General features: G+C 32.5%; 1 protein-coding gene across 3 annotated transcripts in view; it reads right to left on the minus strand.

Moving 5' to 3' along the window:
• Nucleotides 1–130: 130 nt before the first annotated feature.
• The window catches only part of Dgk (Diacyl glycerol kinase), a 47220-nt gene continuing 21937 nt past the window's right edge, over nucleotides 131–25413 (minus strand). The window contains exons 4-17 of one of the 3 annotated variants that reach the window (XM_008197137.3): nucleotides 13767–13956; nucleotides 11099–11272; nucleotides 10891–11052; nucleotides 10719–10841; nucleotides 10545–10669; nucleotides 10260–10497; nucleotides 8328–8527; nucleotides 6568–6717; nucleotides 6231–6513; nucleotides 3937–4202; nucleotides 3735–3890; nucleotides 2044–2245; nucleotides 1810–1991; nucleotides 131–1653 (exon numbers count right to left, since the gene is read on the minus strand). In XM_008197137.3, the coding sequence (XP_008195359.1) occupies nucleotides 1564–1653; nucleotides 1810–1991; nucleotides 2044–2245; nucleotides 3735–3890; nucleotides 3937–4202; nucleotides 6231–6513; nucleotides 6568–6717; nucleotides 8328–8527; nucleotides 10260–10497; nucleotides 10545–10669; nucleotides 10719–10841; nucleotides 10891–11052; nucleotides 11099–11272; nucleotides 13767–13956 (2541 nt within the window). In that variant the 3' untranslated portion in view covers nucleotides 131–1563. Of the gene's footprint in view, nucleotides 1654–1809; nucleotides 1992–2043; nucleotides 2246–3734; nucleotides 3891–3936; nucleotides 4203–6230; nucleotides 6718–8327; nucleotides 8528–10259; nucleotides 10498–10544; nucleotides 10670–10718; nucleotides 10842–10890; nucleotides 11053–11098; nucleotides 11273–13766; nucleotides 13957–25413 lie in introns of all 3 variants that reach the window. The other 2 variants (XM_064355307.1, XM_064355306.1) reach the window with 2 other exon arrangements.

The following is a 25413-nucleotide window of genomic DNA, read 5'->3' on the forward strand; positions in this document are numbered from 1 at the left end:
ATTATTTAAAATTTAATGCTTTATCTGCCTGTATTTTTTGTTTGCACTCTCTGGCGACATTAACGGAACTATTGCGCATCCTACCTTTAGATATCCGTAGGTTTGTTTGAATATTTGGGAATGAATCGAGTCGTGGACACAAGATTTATTTAAATGTTTAACATACGAAAACAAGGAAACAGGTAACTTGACTTACATGCTACGAGTTAAATAAACTTGTAAAAAAATAAATCGAAAATGCAGTTAGTCTTTGGAAATTTTTGGCCAAATTACTCATTTCTATCACAGAAATTTTGATTATGTTCGTGTGATCGTTGTAAAATGAGTAAATGAGTAATTTGGGGCGCTTAAAGAAAGAGTCATACAAAATGGACGTAAGCACGAGGAATTTTCAAATCTATACGCTAGCGTTTTTTGTACACGTGAAAAAATAATACTAAAGTGGGGCTCGACCTGTTCTGTCCACTCCCTTTGGTGGAATTGATTAGTTAAATAATTACTCGACTTAAATACACACTGAAATCAAAGTGGGCGTGTGATTCCCAAACAGAGTTGGCAACAGTGTCGCCAACTTGTTTTTGCCACTTTGGGAGCGGGACAGACCACGGCTTATCTACAAATTTTCAGCACCCTGTGACAGCCTAACCGAAAAAACCTGGATAATTGGACGTTTAAAGCCATTATAATTGTACAAGGCATGGAGAAATGTCAGTTTCTACAATATACAGGGTTGTTTATATTACAGTTAAAGCTTAACAGCAACTTGAAACGTTCCCACATTTTTTACAGTGGCAGTTCTATTTTTGATATAAAATGTGGCCACGTGTTGAGCCACGTGGCTTGTAAATATTCTAGGAAAAAATCAAGACTACCTACGACAATGTTAATTTTTACAATATTCTAACAGCGATGATCGAATATAAATAAATTACAAAATAATGTTTAATAAATATTAAATACAACAATTGTAAACATTGTTTATACACAAACGCTTCAAGCGTATTTACTTATAATTCTTACTGTAAATATGTTTCTTGTATAAGTCTAGTCTAGTTAAGGATTTATATTCAAATATTTAGAATCCTTTATTTAGAGAAACTTTAAGTCACTTGAGTCGTAGCTAAAGTCGAACGAAAATGAAACAGTGTTTTCTCCGTTGCACCAACAGTTGGCAGCACTAGCCTTTGAAACGCAAACTTAGCCGAAGTGTCTCTAAATAAGGACAGTGCAGGAATCGCTCTTAATGCATAGGTACTTGTTTGGCGGGATTCTGTTAAAGCATATGGTCCCTATCATGTTTCTAGATATTTTCACCTCAGCTAATCGAGTATTAATTTCTTTGTAAAAATTTATTGTATATAGCAGCTGGCATTATGCTGGATAATGCTCGAAACACGTAACACCAACTTGGAACATTGAAACATAGAATAAACAGCGCTTTTTGGAAGAGTTTTTTCAGTAATCCCATTCATAAATAATACTGACATTGAACAAAATTAATTATTGTCATTCCGAAACGAGAAAACTGACTACAGAGAAACGAGGAATTGGAATATCACCGCTCTACCTCTTGAAGAAACGGAAGAAGCCTTTGCCCTTCTCGGGCGGGGGCGCCATCAGCATGGGCACCTGGTTCTTGTGAGTGATACGTATCTGGAACGACACAACCCATTTTTGAATTAAGTTGGCAACAGTCAATAAATCGTAATTGGCAACACCGACTTTAATTTGCTAGATTTGCTAAAAAATAAATAGTCAATATTGCCAACTTGACTGACAGGCACAGCCTGCTGGGGTTGGGAGACTCACAGTGGTCGGGGGCTGCATCCAGGGCTCGCCGTCGATTTGCATCGGGAAAGTTTTCTTCGTTTTGATAACGACGGAAGAACACTGCGCCAGTCGGCGTCCACTGGCCCTTAAACCGGTCCTCACTTGCCCCATATGCAGGCAATTTTCCAGCCCTATAACCTCAATCAATCCGTCCCCGATATCTAAAAATACCTCCTCGAGGGAAAACCCCAACACACGAGACTGTTTACCTACCTTGGACGGCTACACTCAAATCGACCGAATTGAAACTAGAAGTGCTCATTTCTTTTTGTTTCTTCTTCTTTTTACTTTTCCGCCGCGAGCCGGACAAATGCTCCCCCCAGAGGTTCGAGCCGCCGTGCGTGTAGGGGATGTTGAGGAGGGCGATGCCCTGCAGGGGGGAGCCGTTCGCCAGGTCCAAGGACACGTCGTCACACTAAAAATAGGAAAAATGCCAATTTTTGGGGAAATTTTGAATAAAAAACAACAAAATCGAATGAGACCTGTGAAACAAACAAAATAAAAAAACAATATTGCTCTAATTTCGTGATTTTTCGGGCAGTTTTTCGAAAAAATAACTTGTTAAACTTATTTTTATAGTTTTCGTCTGTTTTTTAACAAAATTTTGCGAAAAAATTGTGTTACTGTACAATTCTTTAGTAATTTTTCACTCTACTTTAGCGAAATTTCACACAAAATTCAGAATTATCAACCAAATTTTTATTTTTCGTTTGCTTATTTTTTGGCAGAGAATTCACTAACCATCATGTTTAAAACATTTCTTTAAGTTTTTTTTGAAGATTTTTCTACGTAAAATCACTAAAGCGAATTGGAAATGACATTGGTTTTGCCTTTTTTTGAGAGTCTTTCTATTACCATACGCAATTTTCTCTTGATATTTTGTAAAAAACAAGTTAAAATTAGTTTAAAAATAATGTATTATTTTGAAAAATCACTAGATTCTTGTGGATTTTTTTATTTTTGCATTTATTGTCTATTTGTTTGTCACTAAAAAACAATTATTTCCCAAAATTTCGTCAAAAACGTGGAGAAAATGCATCAGATTACGTATACGTAAAAAAAATTTGTTAAATTTGCCTTTTTACAATGTTTAAGCACGTTTAAGAAGTAAAGACAAAGTTTATCTTAAAAATATTGCCAAACAAACATCAAACATTGCAAAAATAAGGATTTTAACAAACAAGTTTTCAGTTTTTGTCTGAGATTTTGCTAAAAAGAACCTAAAAATCATCAAGTGTAACACGTTTATCTTTACTCTTTTTCAGACTTTTTTGAGCCAGAAATGCAATTATTTTTCAAAATTTTCTTAAAAACAAGCGAAAGCGACAAAACTGAGCCGAATACTTTATTGTTGTCAAAAATTATGCTAAAATTTATCGAAAAACACGAAATTAAATGGAAATTGATTTATTTTTTTAAGTTGTTCCGCTCGATTTTATTTGGTTTTTGATAGAAATTTTCGCAAAATTAAAACCAAAAACATGAAATTTGGAAAAAAGCTGTTAAAAGCAAAGCAAAAATTAGTTCGGAAATAGTGGTTTTGTTTTCAAAATCATTAAAGTTCCTTTTGGATTTTTTAATATTTTTCTAAATTTAATTTCTCGTCTGTTTGCTACTTAGAAACAATTATTTTGTAAAATTTCGCCAAAAACGAACTGAAAATGAATCAAATTAAGACAAAAATGTGGTTAAATTTGCCTTTTTTACAGAGTTAAAGCACGTTTTTGCTGTAAAAACCATCAAGTTCTTTTTCAAAATTTCGCTAAACAAACACTTGGTGAGATTTTGTTAAAACGGACCGAAAAATCACCATAAGAATAACAAGATTAAGCCGAACTTGTTTTTATTTTTGCATTTTTTAGGAAAGTAAAAGTAGGGTGACGTAGGGAAAAAGTTAAACTTACCGTAATCTCGATATCCTCGTGCAGGTTTTTACACGAAGCCGCAAACTGCTCCGACGTCGCGTATTCAAAATACCACAACTTATTCTTCATCCGACTGTTGAACTTCTCCGGGTTTTTCTCGCGCTCCAGATGAAATTTGACGCAAATTGCGGCGTCCTGCCCAATACCCATCATTACCGCCCTTGTGTGTGCGTGTACTTACCACTCCGATGGAGAAGTAGTTGTTGATGATGTTGTAGGGGATCCTAGTGTCGGCGATCTTTTGATCAGGGTCCGGTTGAGCGGTGTCTGATAATTCGATCAACCACCTGTCTAGCAAAACGGTGGTCGCTCTTGCAATTTTGTGTAAAATTTTGTGGATCGATTCGCCCTCGTAGCCCCCGCCCCATCGCAAACATCTCGCCAAATCGTTGCCGGTCCCTAAAGGAATCACGGCGACGGCCGGCTGACATTCCAACTCCACTTTGTCTAAAAATAAAAATCATAAAGGGACGTGCACAGGCCTGGGGGCAACACATTTTCACTTTCTAACCGGGTGACACGGCCTGACCCACATCACATTCCGCGGCCATATCTTATCTCAGCACAAGAGAAAATTTGCAAATTTTAGCGAACTGATAATGATAACTCACTTTTTTCCAAAAATTTCGTTACGTTTTTGATTACGCTAAGGAAAAACCAACGTATTTTTGATTTAGGTATTACCTCGATTTATAAGTGAGAAAAAAAATTGTCTAAAAATCATTAATAATAATTTTAGACAGAAATTTCTAAATTTTGAATCTTGAGGAACATAAGTAAAATGGGCTGCAGAATTCACTGGAACTAACCGTTCTTCTCTTCGACTTTTAGTTTTTAAGTTACGAATGTTTTAATAACTAACCTGGCGCATCCACCATTTCTCAAGTTGAAATAAGCTTTTAATTAACTTTTTGAGTAAACTAGTGTTCTAAAAGTATCGTTATAATATGTAGAAAGAGCCGCAGAATTCAATAGAATAAACCGTTTTGCTCTACCACTTTTAGTTTTTGAGTTACAAGGTTTTAATAATTATCCCGGCGCATCCACCATTTTTCAAGTTGAAATAAGTTTCGTTTATTAAGTTCTCGAGTAAGCTAGTGTTGTAAAAATGTCGTTATAATATGTAGAAAGATCCGCAGAATTCAATAGAATAAACCGTTTTGCTCTACGACTTTTAGTTTTTGAGTTACAAGGTTTTAATAATTATCCCGGCGCATCCACCATTTTTCAAGTTGAAATAAGTTTCGTTTAATAAGTTCTCGAGAAAGCTAGAGTCGTAAAAATGTTATAATATGTAGAAAGAGCCGCAGAATTCAATAGAATAAACCGCTTTGCTCTACGACTTTTAGTTTTTGAGTTACAAGGTATTTAATAACTATCCCGGCGCATCCACCATTTTCAAGTTGAAATAAGTTTCGTTTATTAAGTTCTGGAGAAAGCTAGAGTCGTAAAAATGTCGTTATAATATGTAGAAAGAGCCGCAGAATTCAATAGAATAAACCGTTTTGCTCTACGACTTTTAATAATAATAATAATAATAATAATAATAATAATAATAATAATAATAATAATAATAATAATAATAATAATAATAATAATAATAATTCGTACAGCCATTGATCTCTTCCGAGATATCGGCACCGTCATATCGAGCATGTTAACTTTGTTAGTTAACAAAATCATCAAGTTTATAATAACAATGCTCTAATAAATATGATTTTAACTTAGATTTAAATTGTGTCAGCGAATTTAGTAAACGAATGTCCTGCGGCAAATTTCTGAAAATCTGAACAGACTTATAATAAACACCATTTTTAAAAAAAGAGGAGTTATGTTCTGGAATTCGGATGTCTTTACAGAACCTTGTAACTTTATTGAAACTTACATCATATTTGTCTTTATTTTTTTCAAAGAGATGCTCATTCTCTTTCACAAATACTGCGAGACTGTAGATATACATTGAAGTTAGAGGTAGAATTCCAAGTGATTTAAAAAAAGGCTTACAACTCTCATGTGGTTTTTTGAAAAGCATGCATCGTATGATTCTTTTTTGCAACACAAAGGCTTCTTTTGAACTGGTAGAAGAGCCCCAAAATATTAATCCATACGAGAGAGTAGAGTGTACATACGCAAAATTCTTTTAGTTTTTGAGTTACAAGGTTGTAATAATTATCCTGGCGCATCCACCATTTTTCAAGTTGAAATAAGTTTCGTTTATTAAGTTCTCGAGTAAGCTAGTATTGTAAAAATGTCGTTATAATATGTAGAAAGAGCCGCAGAATTTAATAGAATAAACCGTTTTGCTCTACGACTTTTGGTTTTTGAGTTATGAATTTTTTGTTGAAGAATTAAGTATTCCTCTATAAAATGACCTAATAAACATTTTGGGAATTTCAGCACTCATTTGGTCCGAATGGGCAAAAAATTGCAACTGAAAGTCAAAAATGACACTTTTGTGTGCAATGGTCAACCCACCCATGGTCTCCAGCACCCATCCGACGGTCCCGTCGCCCCCGCAGCAGACGACCTTGAAGTTGGGCACGTCCTTGAACATGCTCAAGCCCTGCATGGGCCCGCCGCTGGCCAAGCTGTGGACCTGTCTCGGGTTCAAAATGTATTGAAACTTCCTGAGTATCCTCGCCCCTTGCCGTCCCCCTGACTTGGGGTTGATAAAGACCAATAACGGGACGGAATTGGGCGAAGTGGTGATTTGGAAGGACATCGCCGGTTGTTTATTGGTGGTGTTGGCGAAATTGCCCTGAAAAACGTCTGTTTTTGAGCGGGAATAGGGATCAAAGTCGGGATAACCAACATTGTCGTGGCCGTATTTCGAGCCGCGTTTCTGGAGAGAGCGCTGGCGGTCCAGGACGATGGGGCAGATGGCGGTGGGAGGCAGGATGTGGACGGCGTGCTCGCCCAAACCGCACTCGGCTTTCACCTGGGCCACGCACTTGTTATGGAGCTGAAAAAAAAAATTCAAACTTGAGGGTTCGGGGTTCGAATCCCGCCCAGGACCATTTTTTTTTTACTTTAAGGACAAATATACGCAAAAATTTATAGCAACTCTTTCATTTTTACATATCAGATAAATTATTTCCCCCGATTATACGCTAAATAAAAAATATTCTCATAATTTTGATGCCACGAAGTTGAAAGAAAAATTCCAATCATTTTTTTTCTTTAAGAACGTAAAAATTTATACAATTATTTCACTTCTTCCAGATTATAAGTTAAATAAAAAATATTCGCATATTGTGATGCACTTATGCAGCTGAAAAAAAATTCGAACATGAAGGTTCGGGGTTCGATTCCCGTCCCGGACCATTTTTTTTATGTTCAAGTACTAATTTACGCTAAAATTATTACAAATTCGTGCACTTGTACACTTCAAATAAATTACTACCTTGATTAATACCTTAAAATAAAGAAAATATTCTCATAATTTTAATATAAGTGCGGTGTTTTTTGAAGATTTATGGCTTCTTTGATGATTGAATTTTTTAAATAATAAGAGATTTTTGCACAAGAACTATATAAGAATAAGACAGTTTTTGTTTCCGTCACAAATAAATTTTAAAATTTTACAAAATAAATTGGGTTTACGCTGACTCAAATAAATTTCAAGGTCAAGAGAAAATAACTTTTAGGTGGAAATAAGAAATTTTATTACAGAATTTACTGCCGAATTGACTTGTGTTTGTTTCAAGCTCTAAAACGTAAATCATTTTTCAAATCGAATTTCTTGTTGTGTAATTAATATACAAAGTGTCGAGGCTGCGAAAAATATTACATTTTTTTTCAGCAGAGATTTGTGTAGAAAATTTATCAAAGAATCGATCAGTTTTTGTTTCACGTTTCTACGCTCACCACAGACGCTGCAAATCAATTTTAAAGTTTTGTTAAATCAAATTATAATTTTCCTAACAAAAAAGACCAGGCGGAAAATAACTTTTAGAAGGAAATAGAGGTTATCCTGATACAGAATTTACTGCGGAATCGATTTTTCTTTGTTTCAAGTCTCTACGACTAATAATATAATATTAACTACGTGACATACTTTTAAACTACATCGTGTCAAAATAAAAATTTTCGTAATTAGGTAATTATAATCCTGATTTGTAATTCTAAAAACCTTTTTCAGACGAAACAAACTTGCAAAAAAATATTAAAAAAAAATTCAAAATTAAAAAAGTGACCAACTCAAAAATTTGGGGTTCGCATCCCGTGGCGGACCAACTTTTTTTCAATTTTTTTCAAACGCAGTTACAACTTACAAGACCAAATAAACTCAAATTAATTGTTACATAAACACGAGAAAAATGCTTCCAATTTCCCGTGTTATTAAAAGTAAAAATCGATGTTTCTTGTCTCTGGAAGTGTTTTTGGAGCCTGTCGCGCGATTGCCCGCAACATTACATTAGAATTTCTGGCAAATGCGTCTAAAAACGCGTGTTTTGGTTGCGGTGGCGTGTTTGCGGTGAAAACACCGGTGACCTAAGACAAATATTTTCTCGCAAAATAGCCGTCCCGACTTGGTAATAAGTCCAAAGTTGGTTTTTTGCAACTCCTCACCGTTATCTGACACCATCGACAGTGCAGGCCCGTAATGCCGGCTTTAACGGGCTTCCGGCATCGGGAGCATTTTCCTTGACAGTTTCCTTCCACCCAGTGGTGTTGTAGCGTTTGAGAGGATTTTTTGCTTTTGACGTATGTGGCGATGCAACTTGCTGGCGCTCGATGAACACATCGCTCGTGAACCGTGTATTTGCAAACTGAAAGAAAGAAAACAAAGCGGAAATTTTCACGAGCAACAGATGGACTGATTTATGGAGAGATAAGGGTGGGCGGCTGGAATAATGGCACAATAGATGAAACGAAAATTATTTATGGGAGTTTAAGCTTTGCCAATTGAAAGCAAAGCTTTGTATTTCTTTGAATTCGAGGAGTGATGCGAGCACAATAAAAGGGAAAATTATCCGACAATTGGCTCTGTTTTTAATTAAATTTCTGTAGGGAAATACAAAAAATGAAAAAAATCATAAAGTTCTCTTACAATTTTTTTTAACCTAGCAGTGCATTTTCCTGAAAATTAATGCAAAAGATACAGAAATGTAGTTCGTAGAAATAAGAAGATACAAAACATTGGAAAAAATAGAAAAAAATATAAGAAAGCATTGATTATTTTATTAGAAATAAATTAAAACAGAAATATCGTACTGAAAAAGCACTAAAAAAAGCGATTATAGAACACCAAGTTCGTAAAAATATAGAAACAAAATTACCCAATTAATCTCACTAAAAAAAATAATATGAGCAGTAAGCTAATTCGCCAAGCTAAAATTTTTCACTTTAGCTTGGCAATGTTTTTCCTTGAAAATATGTTAGAAAATAAATAATTAAATAATAAAAAGAGAAGAAAAAAGAAAACACAAAAGAAAACTACAGAAAACTAAATAGATTAACAAAAAATAAGAGAACGAGATAAGAAAGGTAGATTAAAATCGGTGTAGTCTAAAAGTATTTTAAAGACTACCAAATAAAGGAAATATCGAAAGAAGAAATTAAAAATAGAAGAAAAACCACAGGAAATGAAAGAGAAAAAAAAGAAATTAACTAGATTAAAACAAAAGTAATACAAGATTGTAAACAAAAAAGAAAACAAATAAATGAATAAGCTGAACAGATATGAAAAATTAATTACGAGTAAAACAGAAATTCAAGATTTTTTTAAGAAATAGTAATAAGAAAAATTAAGTTTAAGATTAAAATTAAGAGTAGGCGAAGATAAAGGAAAGAGCAGTAAAAATAAAAAACAAAAGAAAAAAAAGGTATTAAAAGTATATCAGAAAAAACAAATAAAGGAAGCAAAGCATTATTGTTTATATTTTATTTCAGCAGTAAGTTTTGCAAAAATTTTTCACTAAAGCTTGTAGAAAATAGGTGTGCATTTACCTGAAAATCAAAAATGTAAAAAGTTCAAAAATAGATAAAAAGCTACAAAGGAATTCTTAAAAAAATAACAAAATTAAAAAAAATACGTAATACAAAAAAGGAAAACAAAATAAAAGGAATACAAAGGAAAAGGAAAATGTGAAAAAAGAGCAAATTAAGTAAATTAAAACAAAAGCAATACCAGATTAGACGAAGAACGAGGTTAAAAAAATAAAAAAAAAACTTCCTGTTAAACAAATAAAAATTAATTAAAACAGAAATTCAAACACGAATGCAATGCAAACGCACAATGTTTTAAATTTTGTTTGTTTCCTTCCGCCTGCATTATGCGTACATTGGCGCTTATCTTTCAGGCCCATTGATTCGGAAATCGGTCGATAAACATTCACTTAGGCTGCATTATTTAGGTCCCTTAAAAGCCAAAAGTCCGCCATAAAACGTTCCTCGTTAAAAATTAAACCTTTTTTATGCCTGTTTTCTCGGGGAAAAAAATAAAAGAAACCACTTCAAATACTTTTATTCCAACCGCCTGTGAACCCCCTGCTCACTAACACGTGCAGCACAACCCTTTCTTGCCCAACCCGACCAACATATTCAAGCAGAGGTTGCAATACGCCGGTCTGCTGAAATGCTTCAACCTCCATAAATGGTTCCCGTCCTCTTTCACATTCGTATCCAGCCCCAGGAGCACCAATAGGGGGATGGTGGTCAAACCGCCCCTTTTCCACTCCTCCAGCGAGACAGTCCCGTCGGCGTCGTAGTCGATCTCCACCATCATGTCCTGCAGGATCTGCAAAGAGTGTTTGAGGATTTGGTGGGTTGTGAGTGGGTTTTTACAGGTTTGAGTTCGGAAACGTCCCAACCGAGATATTCCGCCACGGTCATCATCTGGTTTACGATGCAGTCCATCTCGTTGGTGTCCAAAACGCCGTTTCCGTCCGTGTCATACAACCGGAACATAACTGGAACGCAATGAGGTTTTGGGGCTTGCCAGGGGGCGCTAATACCTACATTCCAGCTTGTCTTCGGGCCTCCCGGCCTCAAGGAGGGACAGATAGCACACGATGTCTTTGAGCGAGACTTTGACGGTGTTGACGTCCAAAGTGCTGGCCTTACGCACGATGTGGCGCACTTCTGAAAATTGGCGATTTTTTACATTGTCGTTGTTTCCCCAAAAACCCACCTTCCAGCTTCCCGTTATTAACCAGCAGAGAGTTGTTGGATTTTTTCGACGAATTTCTGGAAATCTGGCTATGGGAGGGTGAGGAATCGGTGCTTTTTTTCCCCAAGACTTCGTGGCACGAGTAGGAAGTGTGTGTGACGGTCAGCATTGGGTGCACAGTGCCTTAAAACCCTTTTCGAGTGTTTTATTTTGATTGCTGGGAACTTACCTGTTTTGCCTCGAGTCGAACAATCGCTGTCTGATCGGTGGTGGCCTAAGAGTTTTTCGCCGAAACCGTGGATTTTTTCAACGAGCATTTCGCCGTAAGTTGTTGGTTTTTCCGAAGAGAGTTGGCTTTTGGTCTCGATGGGTTCGCCGATGGAATTGACGTTGGGTGTGGAACCTGATGGTTGGTTTTTTTGAGCAAAAAGGTGGTTAAGGGAGGAAGCTAGTTTTAGTACGGGTTAACTGCACAGGACAGGAATGAATGTGAAATAAATTAGAGTTTGGAAATCGCCTGAGATTGTAAAATTAATTCATCAGTGATTCAAAAAATAAATAAATAAAAAATTAATTGAATAATGTGAAAAATAAACGAATAAACCAGAAATTTCTATATCGAAAGCATTGAGAGGGAAATAGTAGGAAAATAATAAAAATACAATAAAATAAAATTAAAGAAAAACACAATAAATGTAATTATGGCCATTTTTCAAAAAAAAATGGAAAACACTTATAAAAAAGAAGAAAGTGATACAAAACACAAAAAACAAAAAACTTACACAATAAGTAAAGAAAGAAGAATAATAAAAAACTAATAAAAAAAACAAAAAAATAGAACAACTAAAAACAAGGCAACAATAATTAAAAAAATGTTTCCGAAGAAAAAACCAAGATGTAGTGGTCAGAAAAAAAAATGTTATGAAAATTATCGAAATTTGACAAGAAAAAAAATTCTAGAACACCATTAAAAAATATTTGATGAAGAAGTGATAGTAAAAAACAGGAGAATGAAAAATCAACGAAAGCTAGATAAGCTTACAGAAAAAGAAAAAAAGAACACAAAAATGTAGTGTGAAGTAATAAAGAAAGAAAAAATGTTATAAAAAATAAAAAAAAGTAAAATGTAGAGATAAAATGCTATTAAAGATAAAGAAATTAAAAAAAATCTTAGTGAGAAAGGAAGCACGGGAAAGAATAATAGAATGATGTAGTGGCTACTAATAGAAAAAGAAAAAAAGTTATAAAAGCGAAACAAATTGACAAAAGACAATAAAAGTCAAAAACCTAAACAAGTCACAAATTTATATAATCTTACAAAATAAGATAACGAAAAAAAAATACGTAGTGGTAATAGAAAAAGAAAGTCTTGTAAAAACATGAAGAAATTTAATGAAATGGAAGAACTAGAAAGCATTGAAAAGAGAGGAAAAGTGAAAAGTAAGAAACGAAAGACAAAAACCTGTAGAAATTTAGAGACAAAGAGAAAAGAACAGGGAATTATGAAAATATATTATAAAAAATAAAAAATTAGAGTAGAAAAAAAAAAAAATAAAACAGTTGGAGACAATAAATAGGAGAGAACATATGATGTCAAACCAAGAACATAAAAAAAATTGTAGGTTTCCAGAAGAAAAGAAGAATCCGAGGATCTAGCAGAAAGAAGAAGATAAAATGAAAGGAATTTTGGGAACACTAAAAGACAGATGGGGTCAAAAAACCAAAAAAAAATTATGTAACCTTTAGACTAGAAAATGTAAGAAAACACAAGGGAATAAAAAATTTTGGTAAGCTGACAAAAAACAGAAACAAAATGGACTAAAAAAATTAGACCAAACAAAATAGATTCCGACAACACTAACAGAGAGAAAACATTTGTTCGATTTTTAACGTGAGAATCGAATAGTTTTTAGATTAAAAATTTTAACAGAAATAAATGTAATTTCAAATTCGGGTTAATTAAATGTGACTTTCCGGTAAGCTGAGTGGAATAATAGATGATACAAGGTATTAATTAAACATTCACGATTTTTAGTAAAATTTGCGTTAATTACATAGATTTGAATATCAAATCCGGTTGGTAACAGCACAAAACACTACGTAAAAAAGCAATCAAAACTAAAATTTCACTCAATTAGTTTATAAACCCGGCGCATCCACCATTTTCAGTCTTCGCTTTTTGTCGAAATTCCTCTAATCCCGATTTAATTTAAGATGTTTCTGTGATAAATTGTTGTTGTTTGCAGTAACAAAAAGTGTTTACAGTTTCCGCGCTTAAGTCGCGGCTTAAACTCTCCGACGATACGGTAAACAAAAAACAAGAGTTTTAAGTGACTCGTGCGACGTTTTAATGTTTTTCCGAGCTTCTAATTCCTTTAAGGTTAATCACAAGAATCGTAAACTTTACAATTCGATTTCAATTAAGTCGCAACGCGCACACAATTATTTCCATATTACTTGCTCGGCATAACGAGCAAACACAAGAGTTGGCGTAATTTAGAAAGACATTAAATCGAACATGGTTTAATATCGTCGTAAGCCGAGCAATTTCCGGTGAAAATGGCTCGTAAAAACTACCGGCAAAATGTAAACACGCCGGCTCCAGTGTCTTGAGGAAATCGCATTTTTGGCCAGTAATGGAATTACGTCCAAACTTGCGAACTTTAATCTTATTTGAGCGGAAATGTGGGCGCGGGTCCATAGATAGGCAAATGAGGGATTAGGTCGGGTCGGCCCACAACAATACAATTTCTGGGCCTTTACATCTTGTAAACACATCGCATGTCCGCATTGTGCACATTAAACGGCGGCGTCCGTCCGTAATGAAAAATTTCTCGAGTAAAATGAATACGAAGCGCTTTATTGCGAGATTAGAAACATGTAAAATGGGTGGTTACCTTTGTTATGAGAAGTGATAGGAGCGCAAGCAGTGGTGGAACTAAGTACGGCCATTTCTTTAAACGCTTTACCTTCGACTTTTACCCCTTTACGGACGAAGGAGAGGAAAAGGTGGCGGCATAGCTCCTCGGGGGTGGTCACCTCCAGAAATGTGTCCAGGAACTTGCGGAAGCCGTCGTAGTCGATGTCCTGCAATAAAAACATTATCGGTATTTTTTGTCTGAAAAAAAGAGAATACACAGCTTTGTTTAAGTAAAGAGAACAAAGAAACTACTGGGAAGTAGAAATTAAAACAGAAATTCTACGTAAAAGTAGAATGGACACTATTGAAGAGAAATGGAAAGCAAAGAAACTACAAAAAACTACGGGAAATAAACAAAAATAAAAAGGAAGAGAAAGTAAAACTAAAACAAACGCAATACAAAGAAGAACTTTGATGTTGAACAGATATAAAAAATTTATTAAAACAAAAATTAAATATAAACTGGTGAAAATTAAAAAAACGGGGGAATTACGCAAAATGGTATCCAATTAAATACACACGTATTTCTGATACACCCGGTATAGCGTGATATTAAAAATAACAGGAAGTATAATAATAAAGTACTAAAAATATACAAAGAGACTGGAGAATATTAAGAGAAAGAGAAAAAAAATACAAATTTGTTGTTTTTGTTGTCACATTATTTCAGCAGTAAATTTTGCTTTTTTATTTATTTAATTATTTTATATTATTTTTATTTTAGCAAACACGAAGAGAATTTACAGAACGTTAAAAAAATTGGAAAGATAATAGAAGGAGTAAAGTGTAAGTAAGAGTAAGTAAAAATCATTGGTTACGAATGGTTACGAAAAATATAGAAAATATAAGTTCAAAACAAGAGAAACAGTGCAGGAAATAGAAAAAAAATGAGAAGAAAGAGAAGTTATATTCATCAAAAAGAAGAGGTTCAAAAGGAATGAGAAAAACATAAATAAAGGAAAAAGTATGCTGTTGAAAAGATATAAAAAATATTAAAACGAAAATTTGCATACATACGAAATGGAAAAAAATGATTAAAAATTAAAAAGTAAGACACAATAATAGAGAAAAATGCGAATGTAAGAGCGTAACAAGCAGAGTAATATAAAAAAAATTAAAACGTAAATAAAAAAAGATATAGATATATAGCGTAGGTATTAAAGTGAACAGGAGGAAAACAACAAGAAATTAAAAAAAAAATACGCGTGTACTTGAGCAATGTTAAGAAGAAATTTTGAATAGAAGTGAATTAGAACAGTACTATCATTAGTTAGAAAATGAAGATAAAAGAAAGAGTACTAAAATACTAAAATGGATAAAAGAAATACAGAGAAATTGGAGAACATTAATTTCGTGGAGAAAAAAAACACAATTTTTTGGTTTTTGTCTTTACTTTTTATACATATTGTTTGAGCAGTAAATTACACTAAAATTTTCCATTTTAACTTCACTAATGTTAAAAATATCAGTGTATTTCTTCGAAAATGAAAGATGCAAACAAATATAAAAATGTACTAGCAAAGTAAAAGGGACAATAGCTAAAAATTAAATTTTAAAATTGACTCTTATCTTTGCCAATAAAAAATCAAATAGGCCTTGTATCCCACCACAAATGAAAATAGAAATTTGCTAAACACCTGAGACGATAGAATTTAAATACTTTTAAAAATTCACCAAATTTAGAAAATTAAATTTAAAAGATACTTGGGGAGAGAACAAGTTAAAGCAAAAATCCATGTAAACTTACAGAAAAAGAGAAAGAAAAAATGTTATACATAAAAAATAAAGAAAAAGTGGATGGAATTCAAAGATTTACACAAAATTGGAAGACACTTAAAAAGAGAAGTGACAGAAAAGAACAAAGTACAAGAACGTATAGTACTGAAAGATAATGTAATAATAAGAAAAGAAAGAAAAAAAACCAAATACGATCGAAGACCTGGAGGAGAATAAAAGATACTTGGAAAGAGATATTTTAAAGACAGCTAAAGTAAATTGTATATTTTGATAGTAAATAAATTATTGGCCCAAAAATTTTGTTTAAAAAAGAACTAAGAAACTAACAGCTGAGAAGAATTAAGAAGAAAACAAAATTTACGGCTAAATAAAAAATAAAACAGAAGATACAAATAAATGGATAAAAGTTAAAGAAAAATGTGGAGAAAAAATTGTTAATAGAAAAAAAAGTTTTCACTCTGTTTCTCCCTAAAAAACCATTAAAGCGACTGTTATTTCTGAGCTGCTAAAAAAGAATGATATTAATTAGACACTCGGCAACACAACACCAAACCCTGAATTGAATATCTTTCTAAATAATTTCGTAAAAAGCTGAAAAGAAATTACTCAAGAGAGTAATTTTGTCTTGTGGAATTTCGCTTCGGGTTACCTCCGGAACAATGAATATGAATACTTGTGCAAACTCTGTACGAGGGAATTTTCATGACGTTGTTTGAAACATTTTTCAAATATTGAAGCCCATATACAAAGGAAAATGTTGCAAAAAATATAAAACTTTCTGCTATGCAACTCTAATTGCTCGAAACTGCCACAAATTTAAGTGAGACAAATGAAATTAAGCAAGTCTGATTCAGCTCGCCTGAAAACCGTCGCCTTTTAATAAAAGGAAAATCGTATTAGTCTCAGATGAAGTGACCGCAGTCAGTTGAAATTAATCGTTCCGTTCTCGGTGATTTGCTCCGATTTTTCCGGCGCCTCCGCCAAAATCTGGGTTATGTCTTCGTGCGTCATCATTGTGCGTAAAGTCGGTTAGTACCCTAATTACGGCGCTCGAAAAATAAACCGAACCGCTTTCCAAAACACTCAACGAAATTTGTATATTTTGCTATCGGAGAGAGCGCTAATCCCGAGATTTATAACTCGCCTAAGTCGGCTAATTAATAATTTTCGGGGTAATTAAGAGGCGATGCGTCATAATCGACTCGAATCCGATCGCAGACCGATTTAGACGCGTGTTTATTTATTCGAAGGAAAATAGAAAATTTTACACGACGAGTTCTATTCGCAGACTTGAGAAAACACTTGCAATATTTTACGCCCGGTTTACATCTGCTGTATTTTTACAATGGGGCCAGCAAAAATCGTGCATGGAAACGTGATCACGAAACACAATTCGAATACAAGTTCATTTCGTGAAAGCTGGAGATTATTAATTACGGAAAAATTTCATTAAACTCGAGGAATTCGCTCATTCTTTTCGTAATAACACTTTTTCGCGTATCGATTCTTGTAACAACTCTCGACACCGAAGGCTAACATTTCCGCCGAAATCGGCAAGGTTTTTGAATGGGATAAAATGAGCAGAGTAGAGAAAATTTACACAACAAAAAAAATCGAGAGAAAATAAATGAGACTGAAAGCAAAAAGTTGCTTAAAATAGCTAAAACTAATATAATTTTATTTTAATTTTTGAAATATCTACGTTAAAAAAGTAATAACGAAAGAAACTAAAACCGAATGAATAAAAATAATGCTTCAGGAACAAAAAACAAGAAGAAAAACATGTTTCAAATTTTGTCTAGAAGTTAATTCTCAAAAATTTATTTCAAATAAATGCAGGAAAAGGAGTAGAAAGCATGAAAGCAATATAGGAAATAAAACGAGAATATAAATAAAATGAAGAAAGAACAAGTTAAACATAGAATGAAAAAATAAAGAAGAAAGTTGATTAACGCAGAAGTAGAGAAGACAGTAGAAATAAACAAAGGTATGAAAAAAAGAACAAAAAATATTATATTAAAAAGAATAAACAAAATAAACAAAGATATCGAAAAAAAAAAACTTTAAAAAATTGTATCATTCAATTTTTTTAATTTTTGAAATATATATAATATAATACATATTATAATATATAATATAATATACAGACTGATCCAGAAATACAAATACTTTCAAATGTGTTGCCAACAGACTCAGTATTTCTGGATCAGTCTGTATATATTATATATATATAATATATACTATATAATATATAATATATACATATATATATATATATATATATATAACTTTTTTAACATAAATATTTCAAAAATTAAAAAAAATGAATGATACAATTTTTTAAAGTCTTTTTTTTCTTCGATATCCTTGTTTATTTTGTTCCAGTTGTCTTCTTTCTTCTCACTCTTTCATTTTGTTTTGTTCTTGTTTTTTATTTATTCTAAACTATTTTCTTTCATGATTTTTGTGGTTTCCTTGGTTTCATTATTACTTCTAATTTTTAGTTTCTCTTTGAACTTTTTTAATATATTCTTTTTAATATAATACTTTTTCTTCTTTTTTTCATACCTTTGTTTATTTCTACTGTCTTCTCTACTTCTGCGTTAATCAACTTTCTTCTTTATTTTTTCATTCTATGTTGTATCTTGTTCTTTCTTCATTTTATTTATATTCTCGTTTTATTTCCTACATTGCTTTTATGCTTTCTACTCCTTTTCCTGCATTTATTTGAAATAAATTTTTGAGAATTAACTTCTAGACAAAATTTTAAACATGTTTTTCTTCTTGTTTTTTGTTCCTGAAGCATTATTTTTATTCATTCGGTTTTAGTTTCTTTCGTTATTACTTTTTCAACGTAGATATTTAAAAAATTAAAATAAAATTATATATTAGTTTTAGCTATTTTAAACAACTTTTTGCTTTCAGTCTCATTTATTTTCTCTCTCTCTCTCTCAAATATATATATATATATATATATATATATATATATATATATATATATATATATATTTGTATTTCTGGATCAGTCTGTATATTATATTATATATATATATATATATATATATATATATATACAACAGTAAAAAAATAATGAGAGGATAGTAAAAATAAAGGTATGAAAAAAGAATAAACGAAAACAAAATATGAAAAACTGAAATTTAAACGTTTACGTCGGTATTTACGACATAACTGCAAAACCGAACTTTTTATGCTGAAATAAGGTATTGAAATTGAGTTTTAACGCCCATTTTGGACTGAAATATGTTAGAGCGAGTTTCCTTTTCAGTGGGAAAAGTGATGGAGCGCTGAAGTTGAGTAAATATCGGTTAAAACCGAAATCGCATCGACCAATCGGTGTCTGGAATTTAAATCGTTCTCAATGGGCGTGGTCGTCGAATAAAATAGTTAGTTAAAGTGAATTAGACGCCGGCTTTGTTGTAGGTAATTTTCCGGCGAGAATCTTTTCGGGATGATTAATCTCATAGCTGGATCCGATTTAGATAAGACGGACATTTGTTTAATTTGGTAATGGATGGCTCCGTTCTTGTGTTTAATAAAAATAGAACGGAACAGTTGACTTTGCGGATGTTGATGTGTTCCTCGTTTGATCTCGGGATGTGCAAATAGCAAAAGTAAACAGTCCTGCTGCAGCAGAAAAATTTATATCCTGCTGTGCATTTACTTATCCTGATTAAAAATTGAGCAAACCGTAATTTCGTTGTAAATTATAATTAAGGGTGTGCTTTTAGCAGCGCGCAAAAATTGCGAGCTGTCTCAGCTCTAATTAAATTTTGACAGCGTTTAAAACTTCACCAAATAATTGCTCCTATTTTTCGGGCTCCGAATTCCCGTCACGTGACTAATCGTCGAGCGAATTAAAAGGATCAAAGGCTAATAAAAAGCGAACTGTCCACTTCATCCAGACTACATTCTCCTTCATCACAAAGGCGATAAAACATTAGAAGGGGCGAAAGTCGACAATAGGTAGGCGCTCTTTGCTGTCGTGACTTGTACGTTTCTTTTTATCATCAATTTGGGGATGTTTTTGTTGCGGGGAAAGAAAATTCCGGTAAAAAGCGGTGTTTATAGCTCCGTAACCGGCGCTTTTCTTAATGGCAAGGGCCAGATATAGAGCTCTTGTCTCTTTTCTTTTCTATTTCCGTCGCAATTGACGTCATCTAGTTTCGCTTTAATACGTCATTTCACACTTTAGCGTTTGTTTGCGCCGAAGGCCGCAATCGGATACCCACGATTCTGATTTCACGATTTACACCAACTGAAGGTTGGCAGCACTTGCAAAAAACAATTCATTTGGCAACATATTGCGGATTTTACAAAATTGAAAAAACTGAACTCAAGTACTAGTTCTTGTCTTCAAATAAGAGCGATTTGTTGTTATTACGCACAAAATAAGTTGAAGAAATTTAGTTTGGAACCTAACTTGTAATTTTCTACATCGATCAAAAGAAATGCTTCAAAAAAGGGAGGTTTATTTAGGACAATAGCGATTTTTTATTCTATTTACAGTTGTCCTTAATTGGAATTCAGTTGAACGATCTTGCTAATATTATTTTTTTTAATTAAGAGCAATACTTATTGAAACACAAGCTAAGACGTACTAAAAATTAAGTTTAGAACCTATTTTTGTATTTTTTTGCAACGGTTCACGAAAAATTCGATAAAAAAGAAAGATTTTTATTTTAAACATTAGCGATTTTTTTTTATTATATTCACAGTTGTCCTTAATCAGAAAAAGTAACTCTGGAATTCAGTTGAACAATATTGCAAATATCAGGAAATTTACAAAATTGTAAAAAAATAAACTAAACTCTAATATTAATTTTTTTAATTAAGAGCAATTATTGAAAAACAAGCTAAAACACATTAAACAAGTTTAAAAATTAAGTTTAGAACCTATTTTTGTAATTTTTTGCAACGGTTTAAGAAAAATTCGGTAAAAAAAAGAGGTTTTTATTTCAAACATTAGCGATTTTTTTATTATATTGACAGTTGTCCTTAATCACAAGAAGTAACTGGAAATCAGTTGAACAATATTGCAAATGTAGGAGATTTAAAAAATTGTAAAAAAATAAACTGAACTCTAATATTATTTTTTTTAATTTTTTTTAATTAAGAGCAATTCTTATTGAAAAACAAGCTAAAGTGCACTAAACAAGTTTAAAAATTACGTTTAGAACCTATTTTTGTAATTTTTTGCAACGGTTCACGAAAAATTCGATAAAAAAGAAAGATTTTTATTTTAAACATTAGCGATTTTTTTTATTATATTCACAGTTGTCCTTAATCAGAAAAAGTAACTCTGGAATTCAGTTGAACAATATTGCAAATATCAGGAAATTTACAAAATTGTAAAAAAATAAACTAAACTCTAATATTAATTTTTTTAATTAAGAGCAATTATTGAAAAACAAGCTAAAACACATTAAACAAGTTTAAAAATTAAGTTTGGAACCTATTTTTGTAATTTTTTGCAACGGTTTAAGAAAAATTCGATAAAAAAGAGAGGTTTTTATTTCAAACATTAGCGATTTTTTTATTATATTCACAATTCTCCTTAATCACAAAAAGTAACTCTGGAATTCAGTTGAACAATATTGCAAATATCAGGAAATTTATAAAATTGTGAAAAAATAAACTAAACTCTAATATTAATTTTTTTAATTAAAAGCAATTCTTATTGAAAAATAAGCTAAAGTGCACTAAACAAGTTTAAAAGTTACGTTTAGAACCTATTTTTGTAATTTTTTGCAACGGTTTAAGAAAAATTCGATAAAAAAGAGAGGTTTTTATTTTAAACATTGGCGATTTTTTTGTTATATTCACAATTGCCCTTAATCACAAAAAGTAACTCTGGAATTCAATTGAACAATATTGCAAATATCAAGAAATTTACAAAATTGTAAAAAAATAAACTGAATTCTAATATTAATTTTTTTAATTAAGAGCAATTCTTATTGAAAAACAAGCTAAAACACATTAAACAAGTTTAAAAATTACGTTTAAAACCTATTTTTGTAATTTTTTGCAACGGTTTAAGAAAAATTCGATAAAAAAGAGAGGTTTTTATTTTAAACATTGGCAATTTTTTTGTTATATTCACAATTGTCCTTAATCACAAAAAGTAACTCTGGAATTCAGTTGAACAATATTGCAAATATCAGGAAATTTACAAAATTGTGAAAAAATAAACTAAACTCTAATATTAATTTTTTTAATTAAGAGCAATTCTTATTGAAAAATAAGCTAAAGTGCACTAAACAAGTTTAAAAATTACGTTAAGAACCTATTTTTGTAATTTTTTGCAACGGTTTAAGAAAAATTCGATAAAAAAGAGAGGTTTTTATTTTAAACATTAGCGATTTTTTTATTATATTAACAGTTGTCCTTAATCAGAAAAAGTAACTCTGGAATTCAGTTGAACAATATTGCCAATATCAGGAAATTTACAAAATTGTGAAAAAATAAACTAAACTCTAATATTAATTTTTTTAATTAAGAGCAATTCTTATTGAAAAATAAGCTAAAGTGCACTAAACAAGTTTAAAAATTACGTTTAGAACCTATTTTTGCATCGATTCAGTTAAAAAGGTGGGTGAAATTTAAAACATAAGCGATTTTTTATGTTCGCAGTTCGCAGTTCGAAGATATTCACAAAATTGTAAAAACTGAACTCAACTATTTTTTATTCAAATAAGAGCAAGCTAATTGCTTAATCGCACGAAATATTTTAAAGAATTAAGTTTAGAACTTGTTTTTCTAAATTTCTGCATCGTTTCATGAAAAACCTGCTAAAATAATTAAAATAATTAGCGATTTCTTTCGTTTATTTCCAGTGTTCCTTAATCAGCGAAAGTCTAAATTTCGCCTTATCTATTGCCTCTGTTAGTTTGCGTCGGAAATTGCGCTCTCGAATGCAATATGTGCTTCGATGACACAATCTCCCTTCAAAGCAACTCTGGTAAAAGACGCCACAATTCCATTCATATTTGACAGAAACGCCTGGAAAATAAATTTCTTTTTCGCTCCGCGTTTGCACAAAGGTGGCAAGCTTTCATGCTTTTTAATGAAAACGGCTAATGCCCGGAATTCTCGAAAAGAGGATTAAATATTTGACGATTCAGTCTGAAAATTTTTTGACGTCATGCGCGCCTAAATAATGATTTAATAATGGTCAACATTGCTCTTAAATATTTAATAAAGCCCGAGGGCTAAATCCCTCCACAATGGGCGAAATTTGCATGCTAACCTCGAGCATTTTCCACCGAATAAACCCATGAAATATGTACGGATTTTCCGCAACATGTTGGACCACTACGAGCTATTATTACATTTTTCATTTAATTGGATGCCGGTCGAAATGTGCAACCTAATTGCCACGAGACCGGATTTGCACAAAAACGGACCATTTTTAAACGCTTTGCACGGAAAATTGGATCAGTGTGCCCAGACATTGTCATCATCAAACTAAACAACCCCAAAGGGACACAAAGAGCTATTTGGAGCAACCCTCCAAGGGTTGATTATGACATTGCGCTCACTTTAAACAACATTAGTGTTATCTTTTTTTCTCATCCTTTATTTTTATTTTCTCCTAATTTTGATTTCAAGGAAGCATAGAAAACTTCTGAAATGATTCTCATTTAATATTGTATGACTTTTTATTTTGTACTTGTTTTTTATTTCTTCTGTTGTATTTCTTCTTCTTTTTAGTTTCTCTTTTAACTTTTTATTCCTTTAATACTGTTTAATGAAACTATTATTTCTCTTTTTTCAACTTCTTTTCAACTATCTCTTTATTTGTCTGAACTGCCTGTTTCTTTCGTTATTTTATGTATCTTTCTTTTATAATTTTTTTAATGAGTTTTTGTTTCATTTTTTTTACTTCTTCTTTCTAAAATAGCGATAAAGCGGATTACTGCAAAAACGTTGTGCCAACTGGCCATAATTCGGTGTAATAGTGGTGTCGTGATGATTCAATCAACTTTTTGTATAATGGCCCATAAAGCCCCCATTAATCCCGATATGTATCAACAAACCATAATTTTTCCCGAAATTTTAATTAATCCTTTATTGTCGTAATATCAATTCGTATTTTCATAATGTAGTTGATCCGATCTAATTTAATTATCTCCGCGGACGAGCTGTTTACATTGGAAATGTTTATCGTTTCAGTGTTTCGAATTTACCATGAATTAAATATAAGTTTATTTATAGACAAGCGCGCGAAAAAATCCATTAACGACGAAATGAAAACATCAATTTTTACTCGCACCACTTGAATTTTGAATGTTTCCATTTACACAGTGGTTGATGAAATATTCAAAAACGCCTGATTTACACAAGTTTGATTATTGCCGTGACGTCACGAAATCGACGAATCGCTCCGAAGGGACGCCCGCGGGATTTCCCCCAGGTCTTATCGCCGAACCGAATCAAGGCGAGATTTTTAAAGCGCCATCTCGCCAAAATTCAATAAAACTTGGCAAGGGCGGGCTTAAGAAGCAATCCAACTAATTCAACTCGCAGGATTTAAATTTGCAAATAAGTGAAGTTTTTCAACAATTGTGTGTTGCTGCTCAATATTTGCGCATAATGTGATTACAGTGTTAGCCGGAGGCTAATCTAATCCTGTAAGTTATCTGTTGCCGGAGGTGCGACGCTCCAAGTCGTCGGCAATTTTTTGCAAAGTTAATTAAAAGTCAATTTCGCATAAATATGCGAACAATGTAATAAAGTCGGCCACAAAGCGTGTGCAAATTGAAATTGCTTAATTTACAGCCACCATAAACATCTGATGGCTTTATCGAATTTCTCCCTCCGAATAATTATTCTTGTTGGGGAAGAGTGCCGTGTCTGCCCTTTAACCCGAGTTGTTATTTTTTAAAGCGGACAGGTTGCGAGCACAATGTTGGCTATTTATTAACGTGGATGACATATGGGTTCCGGTGGCACTTGACAAGTTGTAGTGATGTCGTCTTTACGCTATTCTTGTCCGGTGTAATTCCGCTCAGTCAGCGTTTGCTCTTGTTTTTGCTTAAGACATGACTGACAGCGAGATGATTTACGACGGGATTATCCTTTGTTAGGCTGTCCTCTCGACGTTCCGATGCCACATACTACATCAGCAGTCGAATTTATTGCGCGCGGAACGAATCTAACGCTGGGAGGTGTGTGCCCAAGGCAAGGAGAGATGCTGCAATTTTTCAACAGCAGATCTGTCTCCAGAGTCCAAGTGAAGTACTCAATATTGCACCCATTACTCATATTACGCATTCTTTTTGAAGAATTCTTTTCTTATATAAAACTCCTATTAGACAGGACTCAGAAGAAGTTTAAATAGTTTGAATACTCCTTGCTATGCTCGTTTCTCAAAGTTTAACATTTTCTATCATATTCATTTAGTAAATTAGAAAGAATCTGCAACTGTGTAGGTTGGTTGCATTTTTTTGTGTTACTTATCTTTTGCTTATGAGTCTTTGTAAATTTTAGCAATAACTACATCATTTATGTATCTATTTATTACTTTTTTATTTATTATTTTTTATTTTCTTGTTTATTATTTATTATTCCTTTTTTGTAATCATGTTTTGTTCCTCTATTGTTTTTATATTTTTGGACTACATTTTTATTTTTCTTTTTCAGTTTCAGTTTCAACGAGTGAGCGCAGCGCACAATGTTACAAATTATGAAATTAAAACGTGAAAATTATACGTAAAATCTGACATTTGGTAACGGGATTAAGAAAAAGTATTTTTAACTACATTAGGTTCACTTTCATAAAAACCATTGTGGTGGAAATTGGGTACTCTTAGCATCAACTTTTATATGAGTTGTCATGGTAACAGGTTACTTAATTCGACCACAAT

The sequence above is a fragment of the Tribolium castaneum genome, chromosome 3 (assembly GCF_031307605.1).
Source record: "Tribolium castaneum strain GA2 chromosome 3, icTriCast1.1, whole genome shotgun sequence".
In the NCBI taxonomy this organism is placed as follows: Eukaryota; Metazoa; Arthropoda; class Insecta; order Coleoptera; family Tenebrionidae; genus Tribolium; species Tribolium castaneum.